This window comes from Macrobrachium rosenbergii, chromosome 38 (genome assembly GCF_040412425.1).
Source record: "Macrobrachium rosenbergii isolate ZJJX-2024 chromosome 38, ASM4041242v1, whole genome shotgun sequence".
NCBI lineage: Eukaryota > Metazoa > Arthropoda > Malacostraca > Decapoda > Palaemonidae > Macrobrachium > Macrobrachium rosenbergii.
The window spans coordinates 889878-916443 of record NC_089778.1 but is presented as its reverse complement, the minus strand read 5'-3'; the positions used below and the strand labels follow the sequence as shown (position 1 = coordinate 916443).

Sequence of the window (26566 nt, the reverse complement as noted above, 5' to 3'; positions counted from 1 at the left end):
AATTGAGGCGTTAGAGGTAATTCGTTTGAAATATGAGTTACTGGTCAGATTCCTTTTTCCCATTCAGTGAGAAGGTTGACTGCGTTAAGATGCCAAAAAGTGCAATTTTAGTGTTTATAAGAAAACATTATAATCCTAATTGGGAGAGTGAGGAACTCTTGAAATATTGGGTTAATAGTGTTCCTGGTCATGAAACAAAAGCACGATGTCGTTTTTGCAGTGCTGTCATAAGAGCTCACCATTCAGATTTAATAAAACATGCTAATATTGGGACCCATAAATCATATGTAAAAGCAAGAGAAAGCAATGTTAGTTGAGGTTTTTGGCCAGTACTTCATCTCAGCAAACCAAGCAGACTGACATCAACCCAAAAGCTACGGATTTGAAACTTTCCGTGTGCATTGCTTGCCATACCTCAATAAATTCTGTTGATCACATTGGGAGGTAATAAACGAATGTGGAAAAAGCTGTAATTGTAGTAAAAATACACTATGCAATCACTGTTTCATGTCGGATAAAAAAACTGCCAACAGGCTATTTTTTTCAGGCTATTGCCGCGGTTTTTAACATTTTTGGAAAAACCGCGGTTTGACTATCAAGGTATTTGGCAACCCTGGCCATGGGGCCGTTGCTGCGTCACTTCATTTTGGCAGCAAGTTTGTAAAGACTGGAGATTGAGTGACATACTGGCTGGGTGTTTACTGGTTTATTGGTGGTTCTTACTGAGATCAATACCGACATTGACAGTGAATCTTCAAAGATGTTATTGACGCGTGCGAGCGGTAAAGTAGCGTCTACACACAGACAGGTAAAAAGAGAGGTACAGATTCGGGCATCTGTGTTTGTCGGCAGACAAACAGATGGCGATATCAAGAGACATGATTAACATACAGTGATGAAACATACATCAATGGAAAGGCCAGGAAATTCCACATGTGGCCAATTGCATGAGATTCAAGACAGATTAATGAATACAATGCAGTAGCATAATATATGTAAAATGGCAAGACGTTTGTCATCTTCACAAACAGAAACATACATACAGTTTGATACAGAATATTCGGTGGAACATTATGAGAACATGATTCGAATGCTTGCATCACAATGCAAGTAGTGGTGATTGTACATAAACCAAGACAACAGTGGTTAGGGAGAAACAGACGGAAATATTGTATAGTTGAAGTCACGTTCCATTAGAGAAAGAAAACGAGATGCTCTTGTTTTGTCTTGTTCACTCCGATGGATGACGATTGACGAACGCACGAACACACACGTGTTTGGAAGAGACGGTGTCGGGCTTTTACAAGTTAGCCTAGTTGTACAGTCGATATTGTTTTGTGATATTTCTCTAGGCTATAAAGCTGAATATCATTAGTTGACCTAAAAGAAGATGAGTGATTCAGAGGAAGCAGGTGTTAGTGGCTATTCAACTCCACCAAAAAAAGAAGACAAAAATGTGGTATCAGCAGTGCTTTAAGAAAGAGTGGTTAGTGGATCCTGATTTAAAGACTGGCTTCAGGCTGATGCCAAAGACAAATATGCTGCTGTGTGTACAATCTGTGATACAAAGTTAAAAAACTGCAACAGATCTATATTGCTTACTCACAAAACTTCAGCAAAGCATTTGAAGAGCTTTGCCTCAAAGAAGAGTTCTGTGAGCATTGAACATTTTGTGGAAAAAAGAAACCAGAACAAGATTTTCAAAGTAAAGTGTTTACAGCTGAACTCCATCTTGCAGCATACATGGCTGAAAATAGTGTGCCATTTTCTCATGCTAATCATTTAGTGGAAATGCAGAAAAAATGTTCCCAGAGTGTCAAATAGCACAGGAGATGAAAATGATAAAAAGACGAAGGCATCCTATGTCATTCAAGACAGAATTGCATGGGAAGAAAAACAAGAAATTGCTAAAATATGTAGAGAAAATAGGTTTGCTTTAATTATAGATGAAAGTACCGACATTGCAGTGTCTCAGATTTTAGCCATCTTGGTTAGATTCTATGATAAGAAGAGACTGAAAGTAACTGATGCACTGTTAGATATAGTTGAAGTTGACGATGCTAGTGGGGAAGGCCCATATCGACTTGTGAAAGAGTTACTTATCAGTAAGGATATACCTTTAACTAATGTCATTGGATTTGCCAGCGACAACTGCTCATCAATGATGGGTAGTAATACCGGATTCCAGGCACATTTGAAGAAAGATGTACCTTCAATATTCGTGATCGGCTGTGTTTGCCATTCCTTCGCCTTGTGCTCAAGCTATGCTTGTTCTCATTTACCATCATATTTGGAGGCATTTTTGAAGAACGTATGCTGCTATTTTGCACGCAGTAGTAAATGGCAAAGTGCATTCAAATTAATTCAAGGCATTGTTGACAGTCCCAAGCATAAGATGTTGAAGCTATCTCAGACTTGGTGGCTGTCTCGAGGAGAGGCATATAATTTAATAGGAAGAATTTTGGAACAATGGGAAGCATTGGTATTATTCTTTGAAAGTGAAGCAAGAACAGATAAAATTGATGGAGCAGCTGGGATTTTCCAAACAATGAAAAATAGGGGCACAAAGCACATGCTGCTATTTTTAAATTACAAAATTAAGAAGGTAGATAAGATGAATACAGAATTTCAATCTGAATATTTTAGGCTAAGTTCCCTCTTTTCCACCATAGCAGATGAATATCGAAGCATAATGGGAATGTTCATCAAGCAAGAAATCCTAGAATCCCATAAACTTTCAGAAATTGATCCAAGAAATTGTTCCAATTTTCTTGACATAAAAGATCTGCACCCAGGAGGACGATGTGAAGCTCTACTGTTGAATGAGCCTATAGGGGAAGGTGAAAGAAAATTTCGCCTTGAATTGCCAGAACTTTCTAATAGAGCTTTGTGTGCAAATGAGGGAAAGGTTTCCTTTTGAAGATGATAGTGTACTAGCTCTTCTTCAATTTCTTGAGCCTAAGCTTTCCTTGTCACCGCAAAAAGGGTAAAGTCGATTTATTAAATTTGCATCTCACTTCCCGCAATTAGTCAAAGATGAAGACCTTGATGATTTAGATGCTCAGTGGCAAAGTCTTCTGCATGCACGCTCTTCCACAGAGAAATTAGACCTAGACCAGTCACCATGTACATTTTGGGCAGAACTGGGTAATATTAAGGATGGTACCAACAAATGTAAATTTGATATTCTTTCTAATTTTATGTGTAATCTTTTAGCTCTCCCTCACTCGTCGGCTGCAGCAGAAAGAATTTTTTCACAAGTAAACCTAATTAAGAACAAACAAACAAACAGGTTATTAACGGACACCGTATATATTTTTGGTATATATTTCTATTGGTATGATAATGTGATTTTGACACTCCGGTAACTTTTAAATCGAGGCTTTTTATGGCCGATCTTGGCAATTTTTAAGGCCACGTCTTGGCTTTTATGAAATATCAGAGTGGCAACACTGTGACTGCCTGCCAGTGGTAGCTCGATGTTGCTGGCTGCACGACGCTTGGAGTCTGGGAGACGGCGACTGGAAAAAGCTTCAGGGAAGCACAGAAGAGCGATGGCTGCTGCTGCTGCTTCTTCTTCTTTCAGTATGAGCTCCTTGGTAAGCCTCTTCTCCTTCGTTTTCTTCCCTCATCCCGCTGGGGAGGGGCGGGAGGATGGGGGGAGGAGATCTCAAAATCATGACGTCCATATGAACAGATGTGGATCGAAAGTGACACTGAAATCTCAAAGGTATTTCTACGTCGTCGTCCTCTGTTGCATCAGACAGAGACAGAGACAGAGAGCACTTCAAACAGTTAGTGAGGGCGTTTCTAGACATTTTGGGGTCCGGGGGCATTGTCCCATTTGGGGCCCCTCTTATTGGGTGGGAGGCAAAGCCAACCAGTTAGTAAGTGCAATTGTTGGGCACGTAAAAGCAAATTTCAGAAATTTTAGTTCATAAACTTGGCATTTGGGGCGCCAGGGGTGAGGCACAAACAGCATTCGGAGGCAAGGCTTCTTTGGGCAGACTTTCACAGGCGCTTGAAACAGTTGTCCCACCCCGAACAACCTGATGGGTTGACCAGAGCCTGTGGTTTTGTCTTCAGTTGGGTGGGAGGCCATTCTTGGCAACTCTGACTGGTGGCAATCTTGCCTCCAGCCAACTCCCTCACTTTGTAGTGATTTGCTGGTGCTGCTGCTGTGCTCGAGGGGGGGAAAGGGGTGGGGGCACAAAGCAGCATTAGCCTCTATCTGAAAGTCTTTTTTTACAATGTTCGTCTGTCTGTTTATTGCAGACGTCGCAATTGTTGGATCATGTTTGAGTGAAAGGGGGCAGCCATAAAAACATTTTCAATTTTTTTTTATTTATTTCCTTTGAAAAGATTTTAGAAGACAGGAGAAGAGAGAGAGAGAGAGAGAAATTTTAGTTCATAAACTTTTCTTAGATTTTAGTAATTTTGAGGTCATTTTTTTCCTTGATTATGTTTAAAAAATGTCACAAACTCAACCCTTGTTTGTACTTCAACATTTTCTACTATGTCATGTATGTATGTATGTATTACATGACATAGAATGATATGACAAAAACAGACATTCTCTCTTGATGCTTCAAAGGCGAAAAATGTCACAAATTTGGTTCAGACACTTTGGCCTCAGACTTGAGGCTCAGAGGACATTTTCATTGAAAAGTTACCTCTGATTCTTTAATACCATGACATTAAAGTTTTCAGAAAAACCAAAAGGTATATAATAATTTCCATATTAGGCTACACTTCAATATATTCTTGCATTAAAAAAGGGAAGCAGCTTACTCTTTAAGGGAGGCTACTAGCTGTGTTCACACACACACACACATACACACACACACACACATATATATATATATATATATATATATATATATATATATATATATATATATATATATATATATATATATATATATATATATATTATATATATATATATATATATATATATATATATATATATATATATATATATATATATATATATATATATATATATATATATATATCCATATTGTCAAGGATTTCCATTCTTCCCTCCTAGTCAACCACAATTTATTTGAATTTCTAATAAAAAAAAAGATTCTCAGTTAACTGCTAGGCAAACCAATATGGTGGACAAAGGAGGGTGTCCCACTTATTTTGAGCCAAGCAGCCATCTTGTGAGAGACCTTTGTTCCCACGTCGCAGAAAGCGTTGGAGAAGAATTCTCCCTCTTTCCCCACTGTGTAGAGTAGACAGTAACAGGAAATAGATGTTAGGACCCCTATTCCTTTGATCTTTTTACTGGCAAGGAATTCGCTTTCAGGTGAGGCCTATTGTCCAGACGCCCGACGCCACTGCTCCAGCAGGCAATCAAGCAGGCTCTTTCCGGCCACATCTACCTCAGGTGGCGGCCCAACTTTACGATTGTAAGCCCGAGACATGGTATTTTGGAGCTCAAATATTCATCTGAAATAGGTAAGCTGAGAGTCAATTTGGCATCAGTCACCCTTTGTTTCTCTTCAATAACTTCCTTCCATTTCTCTCGTTTATTTTCCAAAGCTTCCCCCTTTGTGTGATGGCAAGCATGTGTTCCTTGTTTCAAAAAGCCCAATCCACTCCTATTCCAAGACTGTGATTAAGTGATTTCTCATATTTATAATCTGGGCTACGTAATGTTTAGACTTTAAGAACGTGCATTTTGTGTAATGTCATTTTGTGGGGGATTTTCCTTTGTGCAGTATTGTGAGTGTGTTAACCTGGAACTCTCTTCCAGGGGACTGCATAACCCTGCCCAGTTTGCAAATCTATGCCAAGATATCCCTTACTGACTGCCATCCAAAGTTCCTAACCATTCCTGGTCGCAGCCGGATCGCAAGAATCCATTGCCAACACAGAAATCAATTTGCAGAAACAAATTGTCACCATCCTGGGATTTACCCCTTTCATTTCATTGTTTGTCTGTAAACTGCTGCATTTTGGGCATATCTTATTTACTTACTTTAATGTGAATTGTTGCATATGTGGTCCATCGTATTTGCCTTGCTTGTGTGTAAATTACTGCATTCATGGCCTATCATGTTTGACTTACTTGTCTGTAAACTGCTACATTTTGGTCTATCATATTTGCCCCATTTTCTGTAAATAAGCCCCTTAAATGTAAAGAGAGTTCTAATTCCAAATTGGTGACCTTTGTTCCCCGGGCTAATCAATGAAAACCTCAAGGTAAGTCCCTTTTACATTCCTTTTGTTCATAATCGGTGACCCCCCTTGGCCCATAAGGCAGTCCTTAGTATAAAACGTGCACTATTTATTGTCCCAAGGACCCCTGCTTTTGACAATATATATTGTTACGTGTGTGTCTTGGCTGATCATTTATTGTTCAATTTACGTAATTTTCACGGCCCTGCAAACCAAGAATACACGTAACCTGTCACTTGAAGCCAAGAGTTAACCTCAGAGACAGACGTTAATTAATCAAAGGTCGCCAGTTAAGGGTAATTAACCTTAACAAAGAATATTCAAGGAATAAAGACTTTATGATAGACGTCACCAACTGCGGACGCATACAAAGAATCTCTACTCGTTAAGAGGGTATTAAATACAATGCAACAGTTCCTCCAAACAGTGAACGCTAGGCATAACGAATACCAGAGTATAAAAAAAAATTACTTGCTTGCCTAAATCCCCAGAGTTACTAGGACAATTCGGCTAATGCTAACAATATAATAATTTGACTTAATCTAGACTTCGTGAACACATATACCGTAAGTGGTGGCTGAAGGATGAAACAAAGGAAATTTGAAATACAGAAAAAGTTACTAGTCAATCGACGAAGCTTGAACAAGAATCGGACTTACCTTGAACGTCGAGTCGTTTGCGCATTACAACGGACCCTCAGGAGTCTTGATACTTGCCGTCTTCCCCAATTCACTAATTAATATAGACGTAGGAGCAAAAGTCGAGTAAGGAACAAAGAAGACCGTTTCGGCACGCTACACGGCGTCCTTTCCTCGTTCGTTGTTAGTCTCTCTCTGTCTCTGACCTCGCTCGCGTTCTCGCAAGGCGACTGGCTCCATCTTCACGACGCCCCAGGCAATCCAACCTTGTCAAAGGCATCGCCGAATACATAGGTTAAAGGAAAGACAGCTTAAGACCACCGTTACTAGAGAATATTGAGTGAAAACCCTCTCTGAGGTTTAGGTCCCTAATGCCATAGCATATTTTGTTTTTTGAACTGCCCAGCCTATGCGCGGGCGCCATCTGTCTACTATTCCTACACCTAAGCACATCGAGGGCGAACAGCAGTAATATTTATAAAAGCTCCCCCCCTTAAGAGGGCCTTCACTCCCTTTTCGGGCGTGAAGGTCTATACTAAGCACGCTGTTCGCCTCTAGTAGGTTACTCTTCTTCCCCTGAGCAGATTAGTCCTGGTTAGCCTACCTAGCTACAGGACTACCTAACCCTAGATAGGATATGAGCTATAATCACTACTTTACCTAATTCTAATAGTACTAGAAGGTGCTTACGGTTATTATAGGCTACCTCCTACAATCATGATGTTTTTTAGACCTAGCCTAGTGGTACATTCTATGGTATTCCCTAGCCTAACCTGTCTAACCCGACTGTAGCACCAACATAAGAGTTAATGTTCTAACTAAATTACAACTTGGTTTATGTTTAATACAATTAATAATTACTAGTTAATTCTTGAGGGTTGCCTCATATGATAAATGGGTGCCTCACTGAGGTCTTAGGCCATGCGTGTCATGAGCATCGTGGCTTGTTTCACTATCGTTAAGATTACTGAAATTAGTTATGTTACTTACGTGATTACTGCGGCTCGGTGGTAAGTGGAAGGAACAAGACTACTAAATTGATGTACCGTACTTAAGGCGGTCTAGGCTATGTACAAGAAAAGAGATCACACTGGCTACCTCCTCTGGGCAAGGGGCCAGGATCACTCTAAGATGGTAGGACACTGTGCCGAGAGGGCACTAGTGCCTGGATGAGCTTATGGCTCGGCAACTACTGGGCTCTCTTCCGCCCCTTCTTCTTCTTCTTCGGGTTCCTCCAAGGCCTATCAGTAGCAGGCCTAGGAGGTGATGAGGGCACTGACTCCGGGGACAGGCCAGAAGGGCTAGCGGGCGCGAAGTCAGGGGCAACTTCAAAAGCTACAGGAGGGCTCCCTACTCTGGCTGCTGTGACAACCGGAGCAAGAGCGATCTCGACTTCTGCGTCCGAGGAGGCCAGTTCCTGGTCTTCCAAAGATGGGGTACCATTTCGATCCTCCAGGGGTTCATCCCCTGGAGTCAGATTTGGCAAAGAAGAAGTCTCAGGTGCTGGAGGCTCTCCAGTTGCGATGATCAACTGCATGGGGAATCCTAAATCTCCTGGAGGAGGATTCGCCTCATGATTTAGACCCGGCATAGGGGCCTTCTTAATTGGTAGCTCAACGTCCGTGGCGGACGGAGTGTGGCACTGCTCAGTGCTCGCAAGTGGCACTGGCAGCAGTTGAGGGTCAGGCATGCCTGACAAGGGGTCCGGAGGTGCAATACCTCGCGGACGACTTGGGTTTGGCTGCGGCAGAGATTCCTGCCCCAGCAGGAGATCGTGGCCTCTCCGAGAGTTTTGTTCTGGGGCGTCCGCTGGGCACTGCTTGCTTGGGCAGCCCACCCAATTTGTGGAGTGGTCTGTCCGCTTGCACGTCCTGCAGCGGTACTGCTCCTCCTGAATATCTTCTGGGAGAGGGAGGACCTCTTGGTGGGCCAGCCCTTCACGATTGGAGAGGGCTAGGCCTAAAATAGTTTGGTTTATGTCCCTTCCGTGGACCACTTTGGTGGGCGGAAGGTGGGGGGTTTGACTTTCTCGAGAGTTCTAGATGGGGCCTCCGTGGAGGAGGTAACGCGGCTGCGAAGTGGCGTTGGTAACGGGCTTCCCGAGAGAAGATCCCGTCCCAACAAGAAGGCCACTCCGGGCCGAATTCCACCCACCACGCCAAAGCGGTGGGGTATCATGCCCCAAGGTGTCATAACCTGGAGTTGGTCTGGTAAAACTAAGGTATACTTAACTTTTAACTTTGGACCGTGGGAACGGTAATGGTGTGGCCTTCTATCCACTTCATTTCCCACCGGGTTTTTTCGTCAACCATGTCACCGGCTGGCACTTGGGCCCTAGTGATCAGGCTAATGTCTGCCGCAGTGTCTACTGTGACCGGAAGGGTCACGGGCAGGCTAGTGCTCTGAAGAGGGGCCACCGAGATGAACTGCATTTCCAGTCTCTCGGGGTAAAGGATCCGGTGCGGACCGGCCGCAGAGAATGACATGCTAATTAGGTTGACAAATTTTGTGGTGAGGACATGATGTGGACAGGCCGGAGATCCAGCATTGTAGTGGCTGGCAGCCCCACAGGATTTGCACGGGCCTTTTGGATGGGCTCGGTGGCCTGCAGTAACTGTCGGAGGAGAGGGCTGAGCAGATGAATTGGGAGAGGAGTTCTGGTTGGTAGGGGTAGGCTGCTTATTAGTGCCGAGTTTGTATCGGCACTCAGCTTCAGCGTGTCCCCCCTTCTTGCAATAGTTGCATATGGTCTTGCTCGGCAGTCCATTCTTCGGGCGAGTGGAGTTCGAGAGGTAGGCCGGAGGAATGATTCGCTTCTGAGAGGTGCTATGCGACTGATTGAAAGTTTCCCACGAATCGGCCATGCGACAAGCTTCCATAAGTGTGGTGGGCTGCTTATCGTTAAGATATACAGCAAGGGGCCCAGGTACACATTGGTAAAGGTCTTCTAGCATGGTCCGATTGAAAAGATCTTCAAATGTCGTGCAGGCCAAGGAGTCGAACCAGCGCGTACCGGACTGGGTTTTGTGACACGCCCATTCCGTCCAAGACCAGCCGACTTCCTTGGCAAGACCTCGGAACCGTTGTCTCCATTTTTCTGGGGTTATTTCGTAGGCCTTGGTAATGACTCTACGAACTTCCGCCATGTTGCCTCTCTGGCTCTTCTCCAGTGAGCAAAGCGCTGCCTTGGCTTTTCCCTCCATATGCTTGGCTAGTATTAAGGCTCTCTCCGTCTCCGTGGTGCTGTAGTTATCGAAAAGAGCCTCGATCTCCTCCAGCCATACTTCTGGCTCGTCCTCAGTCCACTTGGGGACTAGGGAATTGATGCTCGAAATTGGAGCGTTTGATGCAGCAGGTGTAGGACTGGAGGCTTGCTGTCTAGCCATAGCTTCGGCATTCTCCATTTTCGCTCTTTCCAGCTCGAGCTCTTTCTCTTTGAAGGCTAACTCATGCTGTCTTCTTCTCTCCTCTCTTTCCTCTTCTAGTTGCCTCTGCTCGGCTTCATACACCCTTCGTTCTTCTTCATACTTCCTCTGCTCGGCTTCATACTTCCTCTGCTCGGCTTCATACTTCCTCTGCTCTTCCTCATACTTCCTCTGCTCGAGTCTTTCTTCCTTCTCCCGCTTGACCAAGTCGTCCACTTGCTCCTTGACCCAGGTGGTAAGTTCCGAGCTGGTGAGACCTGCCGCCGTCCCCAGCCCCAGGAAGGTTTTATAATGCTCTGCTGCCATGGTTCTGGTGGGGAAGGGCGTCTAACCGGGTCGACTGGGCGTACTTGGGCAGCGAGGAAGTGTCTCTTCAGTGACGTGGCACCCTTTCAAAAGGTGGCACTGTAGTTGGGTGTGCCGTGTACAGGTCACACTGGTGGCACTCAGTATCCCTAGGCACTGGTGCAGGTTAGGTTCCAGAAGAACTTTCTCTTCTGTGTTCCCTTTTGTTTGGTTTTATTTATTTTCTATATGCTTGCTTGGTGGCACTTATGGTGCCAATGTGTTCCTAGGGACCCTCTACTGGAGTCCAACCAGGCTATATGGGAGGAAAGGCACTCTACACCCCCTGCAGAGTGTAACAATTGAATGAGAGAGAAAGGGAAGGTAAAGAGAGAGAGAGAGAGAGAGAAGTAAGCTATTCAAGTGATGACAGTGCAGCAAATTATTGGCACTGTGGAATAAAGGAAATTTGGGTTTTTTTCTTTAAAGATCCTCGTGAGTGGCTGGTCCCAGTACCCAGTGCTAACCCCTTCTTCTTTCAGAGGGTGAAAAACTACTGTTTTGCTTCGGTATGGATAGCAGGCCTCACTCGTGACCGACAATTTACCACTGTAAAACTTTAACTTGCCCTCATCTACTTGTGGGACAGAGGTGTTGCTTTTATTTGGTTTAATTAAATTAATTGTCTCGGCGTCGGCCCTTCTTTCTTTGAAGAGGGTCACACACACTCGATTAGGTTATGACGGCTTACTTGAATGAAGAGAGAGAGAGAGAGAGATTTTCAATCAGCTAATTTCTTGCTGCTTGAGAACATGTTAAGCAAAGATTTTATAATTGCACAATGGCATGGTTCTAAATAAAACTCAGATACGTCGTCTTAGCTTCCTGAGCGATGCTTTATCTGACCTTCACAGGAGCCGACGTGACGTCACACGACTTTAGCGTAAAATTTAAAATTCTTTTTATATGATTTTTACAGCAGGTAATTGTATAGGAACGTGTTATTGTATTAATCCTAACTAAGGCCTATCTTTCCCTGACTAAATTATATCTTGATTTTGTCTACCGAAGTCTGTCTAGCTAAGATATTGCGAGGTGGGTCTACTACGCAAAAAAAAAATAACCCAAAAGTGGCTGGAAGCAGTCGAGTCACAACAACAAGGTCTTAAGATGGCGGCCAAATCCCGTTAGGCCTAAATTCAAAACCTTGGGTGGCATGGGAACCCCAAATGGCGGGCCCTCTAACAAACAGTTCAAAACAATTCTGAATACCCGCTCAGCGGAGGAATCAAGATGGCGGGTATTTTCCTTTTGGCACAAAATTCAAAACAACGAATGAAACAAATGCAGGTATCCAGATTTTACTCTAAATATACCAATCATGCATAGCGTTTTACGTTAAGGATGGAAAACGAAATTACCAAACAACTTTGTGTCTTTTGTTATCGTACTTCTCACCCGGACATTAAACAAAAGAATGAAAAAAAAGAAATGCTGGCTGACCTGCGTAAATTTACGTTGCTGAACGGTACATTTTATTGTAAAATTACTATTTCAGTTCGTTTGCTATTTCACTGACACGGTTTTAACTGATTCCCGCTATATGAAAACTATAACGATCGGAATTGCCGTCGCGATTTCTAAATTACTTTGTGTACATGAAATGGGCTCCGCGCAATTGGTCTTAGGATTCGTTACTGAACGACTTAACTCAATGGTCCGAACGCGGTAAAAATGCCCTTTCTCCCAACGTTATAAATTATGACTCGCTCTGCTTTCGCACCCTTCCTACCTACGCTAATTCTCACTACACCTTTTATTATAACTATTCTCTTTACTGCTTATTATTATGCCTGGTTCCTTGTTTGGAAGAGTGAAATGGAAATCAATATCTGACTTTTATCTTTGGAATTAATGTAATTTAATTTCCTTCTCTCCAGATTCTTTCTCTAAAATTTACTTTAGATTCTATGCAAGGTCGCCAACGTTACGTGTGTGTCTTGGCTGATCATTTATTGTTCAATTTACGTAATTTTCACAGCCCTGCAAACCAAGAATACACGTAACCTGTCACTTGAAGCCAAGAGTTAACCTCAGAGACAGACGTTAATTAATCAAAGGTCGCCAGTTAAGGGTAATTAACCTTAACAAAGAATATTCAAGGAATAAAGACTTTATGATAGACGTCACCAACTGCGGACGCATACAAAGAATCTCTACTCGTTAAGAGGGTATTAAATACAATGCAACAGTTCCTCCAAACAGTGAACGCTAGGCATAACGAATACCAGAGTATAAAAAAAAATTACTTGCTTGCCTAAATCCCCAGAGTTACTAGGACAATTCAGCTAACGCTAACAATATAATAATTTGACTTAATCTAGACTTCGTGAACACATATACCGTAAGTGGTGGCTGAAGGATGAAACAAAGGAAATTTGAAATACAGAAAAAGTTACTAGTCAATCGACGAAGCTTGAACAAGAATCGGACTTACCTTGAACGTCGAGTCGTTTGCGCATTACAACGGACCCTCAGGAGTCTTGATACTTGCCGTCTTCCCCAATTCACTAATTAATATAGACGTAGGAGCAAAAGTCGAGTAAGGGATAAAGAAGACCGTTTCGGCACGCTACATGGCGTCCTTTCCTCGTTCGTTGTTAGTCTCTCTCTGTCTCTGACCTCGCTCGCGTTCCCGCAAGGCGACTGGCTTCATCTTCACGACGCCCCAGGCAATCCAACCTTGTCAAAGGCATCGCCGAATACATAGGTTAAAGGAAAGACAGCTTAAGACCACCGTTACTAGAGAATATTGAGTGAAAACCCTCTCTGAGGTTTAGGTCCCTAATGCCATAGCATATTTTGTTTTTTGAACTGCCCAGCCTATGCTCGGGCGCCATCTGTCTACTATTCCTACACCTAAGTACATCGAGGGCGAACAGCAGTAATATTTATAAAAATATGTATATATATATATATATATATATATATATATATATATATATATATATATATTCTTCTTCGTTTTAACATGCTTTTTCCCATTTTTATGATGGGTAAGCATGATGCCTTATTTTTGAAGGAATTTTGATTTGGTGTTGGGGTAGGCCGTAGCCTCGATCGGCTGACCTGCCTGACATCGTTAGACCCCGGTAACGATGTGTACGTGTATCGTACCAATCCCCAGCTCCCTTTCTCCCAGCAGCGAGAAGAACTGGGTGGTTAGGTCGACAGTGCGAGACGTGTGAGGTGTCTGTTATGTTTTTAGAAGATGTTGGAGTGGCTTTGTTTATGTGTGTATTAGTCTGTAACACCCATTTGCTTTCAGCAAACCTATCCGTTGATTACATACGTAATCCCGGGGTGTCTACACGGATAGCAAGTGTCCGCCTTCTCTGACCAGTCGGCTGCAGATTTGAACCCACGCCACGGACCTCTACGAAGTCCTAGGCTGCTGCTCTACCAACGGACATCGAGTCCTATATATATATATATATATATATATATAATATATACAATATATATCTATATATCTAATATATATATATATATATATATATATATATATATATATATATATATATATATATATATATATATATATATATATATATATATATATATATATATATATATATATATATATATATATATATATATATATATATATATATATATATATATATATATATATATATATATATATATATATATATATATATATATATATATATATATATATATATATATATATATATATATATATATATATATATAATATATATTGTTACATCTTGGCTGATATATTATATTTATAATTTTTATGCAAACCAAGATATACATAATATATATATATATATGATTTTTCCAAACATAGGCATACAATATAGATATATACCCTAAATCCTAGGTATTTTCTGGAATAACGGGGTTGCTAACAATATAATATTTGGCTTAATATATACATATATGAAGGAGGAAACAAAAGAAATGCGAAATACAGAAAAAGATATATATACCTTACGAACATATAACATAGTCTTCGCAATGCTTCTTCACTTCACTAATAGAATAATAGACAAAGAAAGGGACAGGGCCACCTTCCAGACGTCTGATAGTTTCTCTGTTCCCTGACCGGCCTAGGTCAAAAACAGTCACCCCAGGTGTTATTTTCTTAAAAATATATATATATATGTTTCTCCAACGGATAGCCAGGCGCCAAGAGACAGGTAGGAAGGAATGGACCTTTAGGCTACAATAGGGTAAAATTTCCTATGTCTATGTTTGAACTGAAGACGCTATAGACAACAGGCTAATTTGGTCTTCCAGTCTGATATTTTACAATCAAAACGAGGGCGAACAGCAGTATATTTGTAAAAAAAAATATATATATCCAAAAATATATATATATATATATATATATATATATTATATATATATAATTATATACAATATATATCTATATATATATATATATATATATATATATATATATATATATATATATATATATATATATATATATATATATATATATATATATATATATATATATATATATATATATATATATATATATATATATATATATATATATATATATATATATATATATATATATATATATATATATATATATATATATATATATTTATATATTATTATATACTGAGTCTCTTTGGAAGAATGCAAGAAGTGTTTTTGTGAATTTTTACTGCCAGAGGGGCCAAAGAAGAACACCAGGACGTAACCAAAATGAGGGGAAAATTGAAGACTTACCTTATTTTACCAATTTGATCAAAGTGTGGAAGGTCGCCATGGGAAATGAATAAAGGGTTACGTTACGATGAATTTATTCACACAAGAAGAAATCAAATGAAACTGTAAATGGGGGTCCAGCGGGCAATCAAAATTAAAGAACATGGGAATCACGATGACGTAAATGGCACGTCTCAAATTGACAAGTGTGATGAGGCTTGAATTAGTTTCCGTATTTGGCTTTGTTCGCAACTGGGAGAAGTGCTATCCAGACTATCTTTGTTTCAGAGATGGAAGTATTTTTTAAGGATTTGATTCACACGGCGGTGGTTCGACTTGAGCAGAGCGTGGATGACTCCTGGGAGAAAAGCCAGGATTAGCGATCTAGCGCAAATAATTTCTGTCACATGAACCTGTGCACTATGGAGGAATTGATCACTTGAGTTACTCAAGTTAATTGGCCCTTAATTAACACGATGGAGGGAATAATTGAGTACTGATCACTAAACTGAATTTGATTGGTCTCAAAGCAAGTCATGGGGCGATTCACGGGCTGCTTGGTTCGTAGGTTGGTTTAGCAAGGGAGCTTTGTTTATGAGAATGAAAATTGAACTTGGAGAAACGGAAAAGAATTTCACGGAGAGAAAGAAGCTGGCTTATTGACTAATTGCAGTTGATGTATCTGGTGCCTGTAGATGTTTGCGCTTAACATGTAAAGGCGTGAATGATCAACGGGATTAGTCCTCACCAGTGGGAAAGGTGGAAGAACACCCATCTGTACGCGTAGCTGGTTTTGTGCAGAGTGCTTGGGTCTGAGAGTCCTGGGCATGCTCCTTTAGCTTGTTTTCATTTCAGCATGTAGGCCTCGGTCGATCTGCAAAAAGTCATACAGCCAGCAAAGGGGGTGGAGAAAAATAGGTCTTATTATTAAGTACTTAAAGGCTAAGTTCCTATCTACCTCACAGCCTGGGTTTGCCTATAATGTTTCTGGAGGGGTCATTTGTTGGACACGTGATCAGGAGGGGTCAAAAGGGGTTCCATTGTACTCACTTCCGTTCAGGTGCGGAGAGGAATGCATTCTTGGTTCAAAACAAGTGGTAACCCTCCTTTTCCACCAAGTTGTTTGGCCTAACATTCTGTAGTGAACCTCCCGTTTTCTACGGTGCCTTTCTCACACGCTTAGGTCACGCTAAATAGCCACATTTTTATCTGTAAATACATATCTATTACTGAATTAGTTGCGGCTGTTTACGTTGTACATGTGTCAGAACATTATTGTGTCAATTCTTGTCATTTTTATTTTTCATGTTATTTGTATTTACCTGTCCTGTTTCACATGGAGAACAATTGACCTCGGGTCACCTGTATCCTATTGTATGCCTTTGTATGACGTCCGCATGCCGCTTTATAAGAGGCCTGCTTTCCCAATAAACCGTTACGGGCTGCTCTAGGAGCAAGAGCCCGTGCTGGCACAAGGCCAGCTAAATCTAAAACAACAACCAATAAACCAGCATTACACGTCCACCTGCTCGTTATGTTGCACCTCTTATAAACTCTCATAACAATAAGAATTACGACTGAGTACTCTAAAGGTAACAGTGATCCCTTAAAAAGCTCATTAATCACATGAAAAATCAAACTAAGTTTATCAAGACTAGTGTGAGGTATCAACAATTAAACAAGAAATATACTGTACTAGAGTAAAAGGGCATCACTCCATCAAACAACTTTAACTGTTTCCTTGGTCTTAATTCACTTCAGCAAAACTAAAGGAACAAAACATGTTTATCACTTTGCCTTATGCACACAACTAATCCTATTCATTCCCCAGAAGATTAGTTATCCTGGGTTTGAATCCAGTGAATCACAACGGGATAAATAATCTGCTGACATTAATTATCTTTTCCTGAAGTGTGTTTCACTTTTACATTATATGGTTGCAGGCATAAAGACCACCTCAGGGTCAGTCTCTGATTTTTATTTTTCGTCTTATTGATGAATGAGATCAGGTTGTGGTCAGACAACACTAAAATTTCTTCAATCCTAGGTCGGTTCACATACACTTCAAACTTTTTCAATGCTGTGATTACTTGGCAGCCCCTGTTGTATCTGCCTATCATTCCCCAGGCCTCTAATTGACGTGTTTAATTGTAAATATGTTCCATTTCAGTTAAACCTAAGTGTTTATCTGCAACAGTACCTTGTTGAAGTACGGCCCTCAGCCAAACTGCTTTTTCTATTAAGGTTCCCGCCTGACCTAGCAATTGCAGTCAGAATCTCAAGGTGTATTAGTAAACCCCTCCTGTTCACGAGCTAGACCCCAGATTGGACCCCTGAACAAGGAATATGGAAATTAGGCCAGGTTTGAACTTTGAAAGTATATATATATATATATATATATATATATATATATATATATATATATATATATATATATATATATATATATATATATATATATATATATATATATATATATATATATATATATATATATATATATATATATATATATATATATATATATATATATATATATATATATATATATATATATATATATATATATATATATGTGATGAATATATAAATAAAGACAACATCCACAAAGGAAAGGGAAACACTGGAGTGCTGTGAGGCCTTTTGACTGGCATCCTTTACTTAGCAGACTGAAGAAATATAAAAGTAAGTTTATGAGCTTTGTTTGTAAACACTTACTTGTATATTTCTTTGGTCTGCAAAGTAAAGGACGCCAGTCGAAAGGCCTCACAGCACTCCAGTGTTTCTTTTATTGTAAGATGTGTTAGCTGATGAACCTGCTAGCAGCGCCTAAGCGCCGTTCCATATAAGTGACGTCATTTTCCACGTCATGAGCTATCTGTACTTCCGTCTTCCGCTGTGAGTCAGTTGCAATGAAGATACGAAACCATGCTGAGTATCATTTCCTGATCCTGCCTAGCATTAGACCCAACAATTATCTATATATAATATACACACACACACACACACACACACATATATATATATATATATATATATATATATATATATATATATATATATATATGTGTGTGTGTGTGTGTGTGTGTGAGAGAGACTGCATTGCAGTCTTACGGGGGCACGTGTGCGTGTCATCCATCGGAGAAAACAAGACAAAGCATCCCGTTTTCTCTCTCTCCCTCCCGTGCGTCAACTGGAGGGGACCGTTCGAAGGAACGCAACTTCTATCATACAACGTTTCCGTCTGTTTCTCCCTAACCATTGTTGTCTCGATTCATGTACAATCACCACTACTTGCATTGCCATGCAAGCATTCCAGTCATGTACTCATAATGTGCCTCCGAATCTTCTGTATCAAACTGCATTTATGTTTCTGTTTGTGAAGACGCCAAACGTCTCGCCATTTCACATATATTATGCTACTGCATTGTATCCATTAATCTGTCTCAGATCTCATGCAAATGTCCATATGTGGAATTTCCTGGCCTTTCCATTGATATATGTTTTATCATTGTACGTTAATTATGTCTCTCACAATCGCCATCTGTTTGTCTGTCGACAAGCACAGATGTCCGAAACATAATCTCTGTTTTGCCCTGTCTGTGTGTAGAAACTACTTTGCGGCTCGAACCAGCAAATAACAACTTCGAAGATTCTGTACATGCATTAGACTAGACAACACCCAGCCAGTATGTCACTCGATATCTTCCTTACATATATATATATATATATATATATATATATATATATATATATATATATATATATATATATATATATATATATATATATATATATATATATATATATATATATATATATATATATATATATACTGTATATATATATATATATTTATATATATATTATATATACAAATATATATATATATATATATACACATTATATATATATATATATATATATATATATATATATATATATATATATATATATATATATATATATATATATATATATATATATATATATATATATATATATATATATATATATATATATATATATATATATATATATATATATATATATATATATATTATATAAATACATATATAGATATAATTACATATATAAATGTATATATCCCTGTCTTTTTCAGGAGTCCAATCCCCTGGAGTGTAAGATCTGTTATAATTTGTACAGTGAAGATCACTGCCCAAGGATTCTCCCTTGTTCCCATGAGTTCTGCGGCCGTTGCATCAAAGGACTCATCTCTACCCAGATGAAATTTTGCACCGTTTGCCATGAGGAATTTGCAGCCAATTCAGCTGAAGACCTCATGATTAGCAGAGGCCTCCTAGATGCTGCAAAGCAGCTATCATCCCCCCACATACGACAAAACCTCACTAAAACCAAGAACCCCAAGAAGGTTTTCCTAAAGACGAAGCGTTTCAGGAAGAATATTACCAAGGGATGCATCGATGTTTGCCAGGGAGCAGAGGCTGAGGTTAAGGGCCTGATTGAAAGTTCAAGAAAGCTGCGAAGAGCAGTTGTAGTGGTAAAGCTTGGCAGTAGTAAAACTCTGGAGAACATTGATCTGCATATACAGCTACTAGAGAACAAGCTTGCGACGATACAACGCAATACTTTAAGCATCAAAGCTTCTTACTCTCAACTAAAAGCAGCAACAGACTTCACTTCAACAAATGTCTTGATGAAAGAAACCACCGAGTTTCTTCAGGCTATAGAAGAAACTGTAACAAAGTTTCAGAAGGACAAAAAGGAACAATATCATATAAAGAAGGTAAGTTGGCTCTCTCTCTCTCTCTCTCTCTCTCTCTCTCTCTCTCTCTCTCTCTCTCTCTCTCTCTCTCTCTCTCTCTCTCTCTCTTACTTATCTAGCACTCTACACATGGAAGAGATAATTTCCTTCTCTTGGCATCTGTTAACCTCCAGAAAATTATTCACAGAAAACTTTATTCACAAAAAACTTTTATGAAATGAATATGAAATTAAAGTTATAATTTAGTCTGTCCTTAACAGCAAATCTATTATATTTCTCCTTGATTTATGAAGCTTTTCAGTTCAGGGATCTTTCTAGTCTTATAGATATATATTCCAAACATTTTCAAATCCTGATTGATCACAATTATCCCTGTAATCGCTTTGTCCTCTTTGATTTGTCTAACAGGAAATGTTAAGGATGAAAGGAGAACTGGAAAATAGTGTGACAGATCCAGAAGAACAACAAAATGAAGAGAGAGACTCTGTCGTGAATATCACGGTAAGCTCATGGAGCCTTTTCTTACGCAGAAAACCAAAACATTAAATAATTGTCCTCAGAAACATCTAGTCAACAGACTTGTGAGGAATGTAACTGAACGAGATGATGATAATGTCTAGTTTGTTTCAAACAACCCATTACTTTACAAAAGCCTATCCTTGCAAGAGTCAGCACAATTTCACACACTCCACATACTGGTATGCATCTGTATCTCTGGATGCCCCTGGTGGGGGGAAACCGACCATTGTGTGTGTGTGTGTGTTGTTTCAAACACTGCTGTAATCTCGTTCAGGGATTTTGTTTTCCTTGCTCATTCCCACCTTCAGAATTTACTACTCTATCCCGTAAGTTATCATTCCACTTACTATTCCATTTATGGTGTTGGGCAGTGACTCATTAGCTATTTCCTTCTTCTTAATTGAGTATGATTTATGATTTGGCAGAAATCTGGACAAATGAGGCGATCCATGCATTCCCTGCCTTGCACCATACACCCCTCTCCTCAGATGCCACCACTCCTTCTGGCACTAACACCCACATGACAACAGTCCTGCACACCCAACAGCACTAGTCCCCTGCGACACAAATGAGCACCACAAAAGCACCTTCTGACACTTGAAGTAGCACTTTGGAGTATTGTGTGTCTGGGATAGTGAGGCCTTCTGGCCACTCTCATTCTGTTTGTGCCTTCCAGAGGTCTTGCTCCTCTGGAGCCAAAGGCACTTTTGATAAACACCAACACTCTCCCTCATGTCCTCGGCACAGGTGCACAACCTGTCCCTTAATAACCATTTGTCTGGCTCAAACTGCTCACAAAGGTAACTTGTCTAACCATTCCATTCAGCTTTGTAACTGCTGAACGTGACTCACCCTGTGTCCTCAGAGTCAGCGGCTTTGATTAGCCCTCAACCAGAATTTGGTGAGAATAACTCTTCAGTAGAGGGAACTCCATCAGTACTTCCTCATGCCATACTACAGAATATGATCCCTCCAGATGAAGTGAAAGCTACTTATGGCCATGTCTCCTCTCACACTTCTGCTTCACCTTCACATCCCTTCTGTAGCTTTGACACCTTTCCAGTGTGGCACATGAACCCGTAGATCTGGCTTCCATTAACGACTTAACATATACAAGTGTATTTTTGCTAGCTTGTGATTCAGCCCATCAAGTAAGCTGACTAAATGCCCGTCCAAGCCAAGTCATATATTCTAACATCTTGTGGAGCATTGGCTTCTATGCCACAGAATTTGTAGTCCAGACACAATCCACTTCCTCTTACCCCCAGTCCTCTCCAAGCTTCATCACTCCTTCCATACCACTTCAGCTGGGAAATAAAGAACACTTTGCCCAAAGTCCAGTCAGAACCATCAAGCATTACACAAATGGATGTAATCCTTTGAGAAGGGGAGTCTGTGTTTATATGCGGCAGCCGCAAAATGCGAAATCACCAAGAGTTCTGGATCATTCTAGCTGGGACAGGTCATTTTAATGGCTGATTGTCTCCACATCTAAGTCTTTTGTATTACAAGTGAAGATTAGTATTACTGAGATTAGGCCTATGTCAATTTCAGTAGCTTTTCAAAAACCAATGTGGAAGTTGATTCAATTCAATGTGTACATATTCAAGAGATTTGATCCAAGTCATTGGCTTTATACAACCTCAACATTACTAACATGTTCCCATCCATTTTGTGATCCCATAGTCTATAAAATCTGTTTCTTCTTCTTCTTCTTCTTCTTCGAAAGCATGTCTAGAGACTGTGATAACACCCAGGGAGGGATTATCATACAACAATGTGTTTGTATAAGAAGACAGTCATTTTGTTTTTTGATAAAAAGATTTATTTTGTACATATAACTTACCTGGTAATTATATATATAGCTGTAGTCTCTGACGTCACGGCAGAAAATTGAAAATCGCGGCAGCGCTAATGAATGGTCACGTGATACCCCTTCCCACCGCCCTCTACAGGTGAGTGAGAGGAACCATAACCCAAACTCTTCATATGTTTCTGAAAAACGTGTGGTGTTATGTAAGCCGGTTCAACTTAGCAGAGAATTATCGCTGATTCTTTCGTTGGACATTGTTGGTGATGTACAATTGTTTGATTTGAATCTTTGGCAGACATTGTTTGTACTTAGCTTTTTTCATCCCCGTCTTCCTTATTTAGCATTATGTCGGACACTGGTCCCTCGGTGTACAGGTTTTGTAGCAAGGGCTGCAAAACTAGATTAGGGAAAATTACCATTGACCCTCATTCTGTGTGTTCGGGGTGTAGAGGACAGGTTTGTTCGGTATCGTTAACCTGTGAAGAATGTAAGAATTTGTCAGGGGAAGAATGGAAGATTTTAAATGCTTATCTGAGAAGGCTTCAAAAAGAGAGAGCTAGGAAAGCTTCAGCTAGGACTTCCTCTTTATCCTCCCGTGATAGTCAGGATGTATCTTTTTCGGTTATTAACCCTGATATTCCTTCTAACAAATCTCCTATCCCAGACCCCGTTATTCCCGAACCCGATACCATGGCCAGTCTTAAGACACAGATGGATGCGTGTTTTAGTGTTATGCTTGCTGCCATGGAGCGGATGAGTAAGTCTTTGGTGGTACGAAGTGCAGTGTCTTGTGATAGTGCAGTGGATCAGCTGGCTGTTCGGCCCACTCATTCTCCTAGGCCTGGACCTCTGTCAAACTCCCCAGCACCAGGGAGGAGGCAAGTTGAAAGCCCAAGGAGGGAGGTGAGTGGGACCTGAATATGAATGAGCAGTTGGCCCCTCAAGCAGTCCTGTTGTTGCTTCCCAGGATGCAGATGTTAGCCATAGAAAAGGCACATCAAGGAGGTGTATGTCTTCGAGTATGTCGAGTGAGGATTCGCCTAAGAGAGGTTGGTGCCGTAAAGATGTCTCGAGACCATTCAAGAGGTCTAGGTTGGCATCTCCTTTGGCAGTTCCCAAGAAAAGAGTGGCGCTTCAAGATCAACCTCCTTCGTGTAGTTTTTGGGAGGAGCCCGAATGTTTTTCGCATTCCGTGGATTCTGGGGAGACATCATTAAGAGGCAGGTGTTGGAAGCGCGGAGACGCTTACGTAAGAAGAGAGTGGTGTCGTCTTCGCCTGTTGTTGCTGCTTCTGGCGTGATTGCTGCATCTAGCGCCACGCGCCATGCGCCATCCTTCGTTTCGCCTGGCTCATCACGCCATACGCCACCCTACGATCCTCCTGGCGCCATGCGCCAAAAATTGTTTCTCCTGGTGACTCTCGTCAAGCTCCAACACCTGCGGTCTTCGTGCCTCGTTCTGTTCCGCATTCTCCTTCTTCCACCTTGCCTCAAGATTTGTTTTTGGCAGAAATGAATAGAAAGCTTGATAGCATTCTCGGCTTTGTGGAAAAAAGTGATCCTTCCGTGAACAAACTGCAAGTTGCTTCGATTTCTAAGGATGCTCCTTCATCGAATGTGCGGCTTCAAAACGAGCGATCCTGTGCTGCATTCTCCTAGGAAGACGAATCTTCCTCCATCTAGTTCCTTGGCTCTTTCTCCGATTTCTGGTGGTGATGTTGCTTCGGAATCGGAGGCGGAGGTACAACCAGAGAAAGAGAAGCCGTTATCGAGCTATAAGCAACTGCTTCAGTATTTTCTGGAGAATTTTCCGGATTCCTTTTCACCAGTATCTCCAGCTTCTCCGAATCTCAATACGCTCGTGATAATAGGACAGACACTTCGCTGGCTACCAAATTAGTTCTTTCTATTTCGGCCAAGAAAGGATTGAAGAAAATGGAGGAGTGGCTTGCAGAGAAGAGGAACAAGGGAAGACTGTGTTTTGTTTTCCCCCTTCGAAATTGTCGTCTCGTCGTGGTGGTTGGTACGAGACTGGAGAATCTTTCTCGTTGGGAGTAGCTGCCTCCTCCCAAGGAGATTTCTCTAGTTTGGTAGATTCGGCCAGGAGGTCGGCTCTTAATTCAGCCAAAGTATTCTTTTCTACATCGGAATTTGATCACCTCTGCAAGAATGCTTTTAAGATTTTGGAAGTTATTAGTTTCCTCGATTGGTCGGTTGGAGCTCTTGGAAGGAAACTAAAAGCTTGCGCCCTTCAGGACGATCAGTTCGCTTCCCTGTCCGACGTGTTAGCTTGCATCGACAGGAGCATTAGAGATGCGGCTATGGAACTCTCTTCCGTGGTTACGTTAGGTATTCTCAAGAAACGTGAACTATGGTGTTCTTTCACCACTAAAGGTGTGTCTCGGTCCCAGAAGTCAGCTTTGTTGTTCGCTCCTTTGGATAGGAAACATCTTTTCCCGAGGGAAATAGTATCTGAGATCGCTTCAACTCTTCAACAGAGGGCAACTCAAGACTTGCTGGCACAGTCCACCAAGAAGCCTAAACCGTTGCCTTCAACAGTTGCTCGCCCGACAACGTCGACGGAGAAATCTCAAGGTCGGCCCTTTCGTGGAAGAGCCCCTGCTAAATCGTTTCCCAGATCGAGAGGGAGAAGTCGTTTTGTTCCTAAAGCGATCAAACCCTCCGACAAGAAGTGAGAGCGCCTCCCTTCACTCACCAGTAGGAGCCAGACTGTCAGCTTTCTGGACAGTCTGGGAAGAAAGGGGAGCAGAACCTTGGACAGTCTCGGTATTAAAGGAAGGCTATTCAATTCCATTCTTGAAGGACCCTCCTTTGTCCAGGGAACCAGTGGTCTTAATGGCTTATTCTCTAGACTCAGAGAAATGTTGTGCTCTAGAGAAAGAAGTGTCAGCTTTGCTAGAGAAAGAAGCAATAGAGAAAGTTCTCCCCCCTTTCTCCCCAGGATTTTACAATCGTCTCTTTGTTGTACCAAAGGCGTCAGGAGGCTGGAGGCCAGTTCTAGATGTGAGTGCTTTGAACCTGTTTGTAAAGAAGACAAAGTTTGTGATGGAAACCACTCAATCAATGCTGTCATCCCTTCTTCCAGGAGATTGGATGGTATCCATCGACCTCCAGGATGCGTATTTCCACATCCCAATCCATCCTGCTTCGAGGAAGTTCCTTCGCTTTGTGTTCAAGGGCGAAGTGTTTCAGTTCAGAGCAATGTGCTTCGGCCTCTCGACGGCCCCCCGGGTTTTCACCAGAGTTTTGTCATCAGTGGCGAAGTGGCTACATCTGTTGGGGATCAGAACAGTTTTTTATTTAGACGATTGGCTCCTGCGTATATATAAGACGAAGGAAAGGTGTGTGAAGGATTTGGAAAAGACTCTTCATCTAACCGAAGAATTGGGACTTCTGGTAAATTGGCAGAAGTCACATCTGGTGCCATCTCAAGAATTAGTCTATTTGGGAGTTCAGATGAACTCAGTAGTTTTTCAGGCTTCTCTGTCGGTGGAGAGGGTAGAGTCGTGCCTGTTGAAAGTGCGAGATTTTCTGAAGAAGACCCAGTGCTCGGCCAACGAGTGGATGAGCCTTCTGGGAAGTTGTCTTCTGCAGAACCATTTGTGAGTTTGGGGAGACTACATCTAAGGCACCTTCAGTTCTTTTTAAGAGAAGTCTGGGACAGGAAGAAGAGCCCGGACTCGTTTGTTTTTCAAATCTCAGAGGAGATAAAGGCGGACCTCAGTTGGTGGAACTCTCCAGAGAAACTTCAGGAAGGAATTTCACTGTTCCCAAAGAACCCCAACCTCATCTTGTGTGCAGACGCTTCAGATCTAGGATGGGGAGCCACGTTAGGCAAGTTGGAAACAGCAGGCCGATGGAAGGGAGAACAACTTCGGTGGCACATCAATCTGAAGGAATTAAAGGCCATTCATTTAGCCCTTTTAGAATTTGTGAAGGTGGTAAGGAACCAGGCAGTGATTGTCCAATCAGACAATACAACAGCTCTCGCATACATAAAAAAGCAAGGAGGGACCCACTCGTTCTCGCTATACCTGGTAGCGAGAGATCTTCTGTTATGGGCGAAAACGAACCAAACGACGTTGATGACAAGGTTCATTCCAGGAAAGCTCAATGTGAGGGCAGACGAGCTAAGCAGGAGCTTTCAAGTACTCTCAACAGAGTGGATC

General features: G+C 41.2%; 1 protein-coding gene across 2 annotated transcripts in view; it reads left to right on the top strand.

The window, feature by feature from the left end:
* LOC136825568 (E3 ubiquitin-protein ligase TRIM13-like) overlaps positions 1 to 20606 on the top strand; it is a 49864-nt gene extending 29258 nt beyond the window's left edge. The window contains exons 1-3 of one of the 2 annotated variants that reach the window (XM_067082156.1): positions 3442 to 3599; positions 19422 to 20066; positions 20454 to 20606. In XM_067082156.1, coding sequence (XP_066938257.1) covers positions 3480 to 3599; positions 19422 to 20066; positions 20454 to 20591 — 903 coding nt within the window. In that variant the 5' untranslated portion in view covers positions 3442 to 3479 and the 3' untranslated portion in view covers positions 20592 to 20606. Of the gene's footprint in view, positions 1 to 3441; positions 3600 to 19421; positions 20067 to 20453 lie in introns of those variants that run through there. The other variant, XM_067082157.1, reaches the window with a different exon arrangement.
* Positions 20607 to 26566: the final 5960 nt, after the last annotated feature.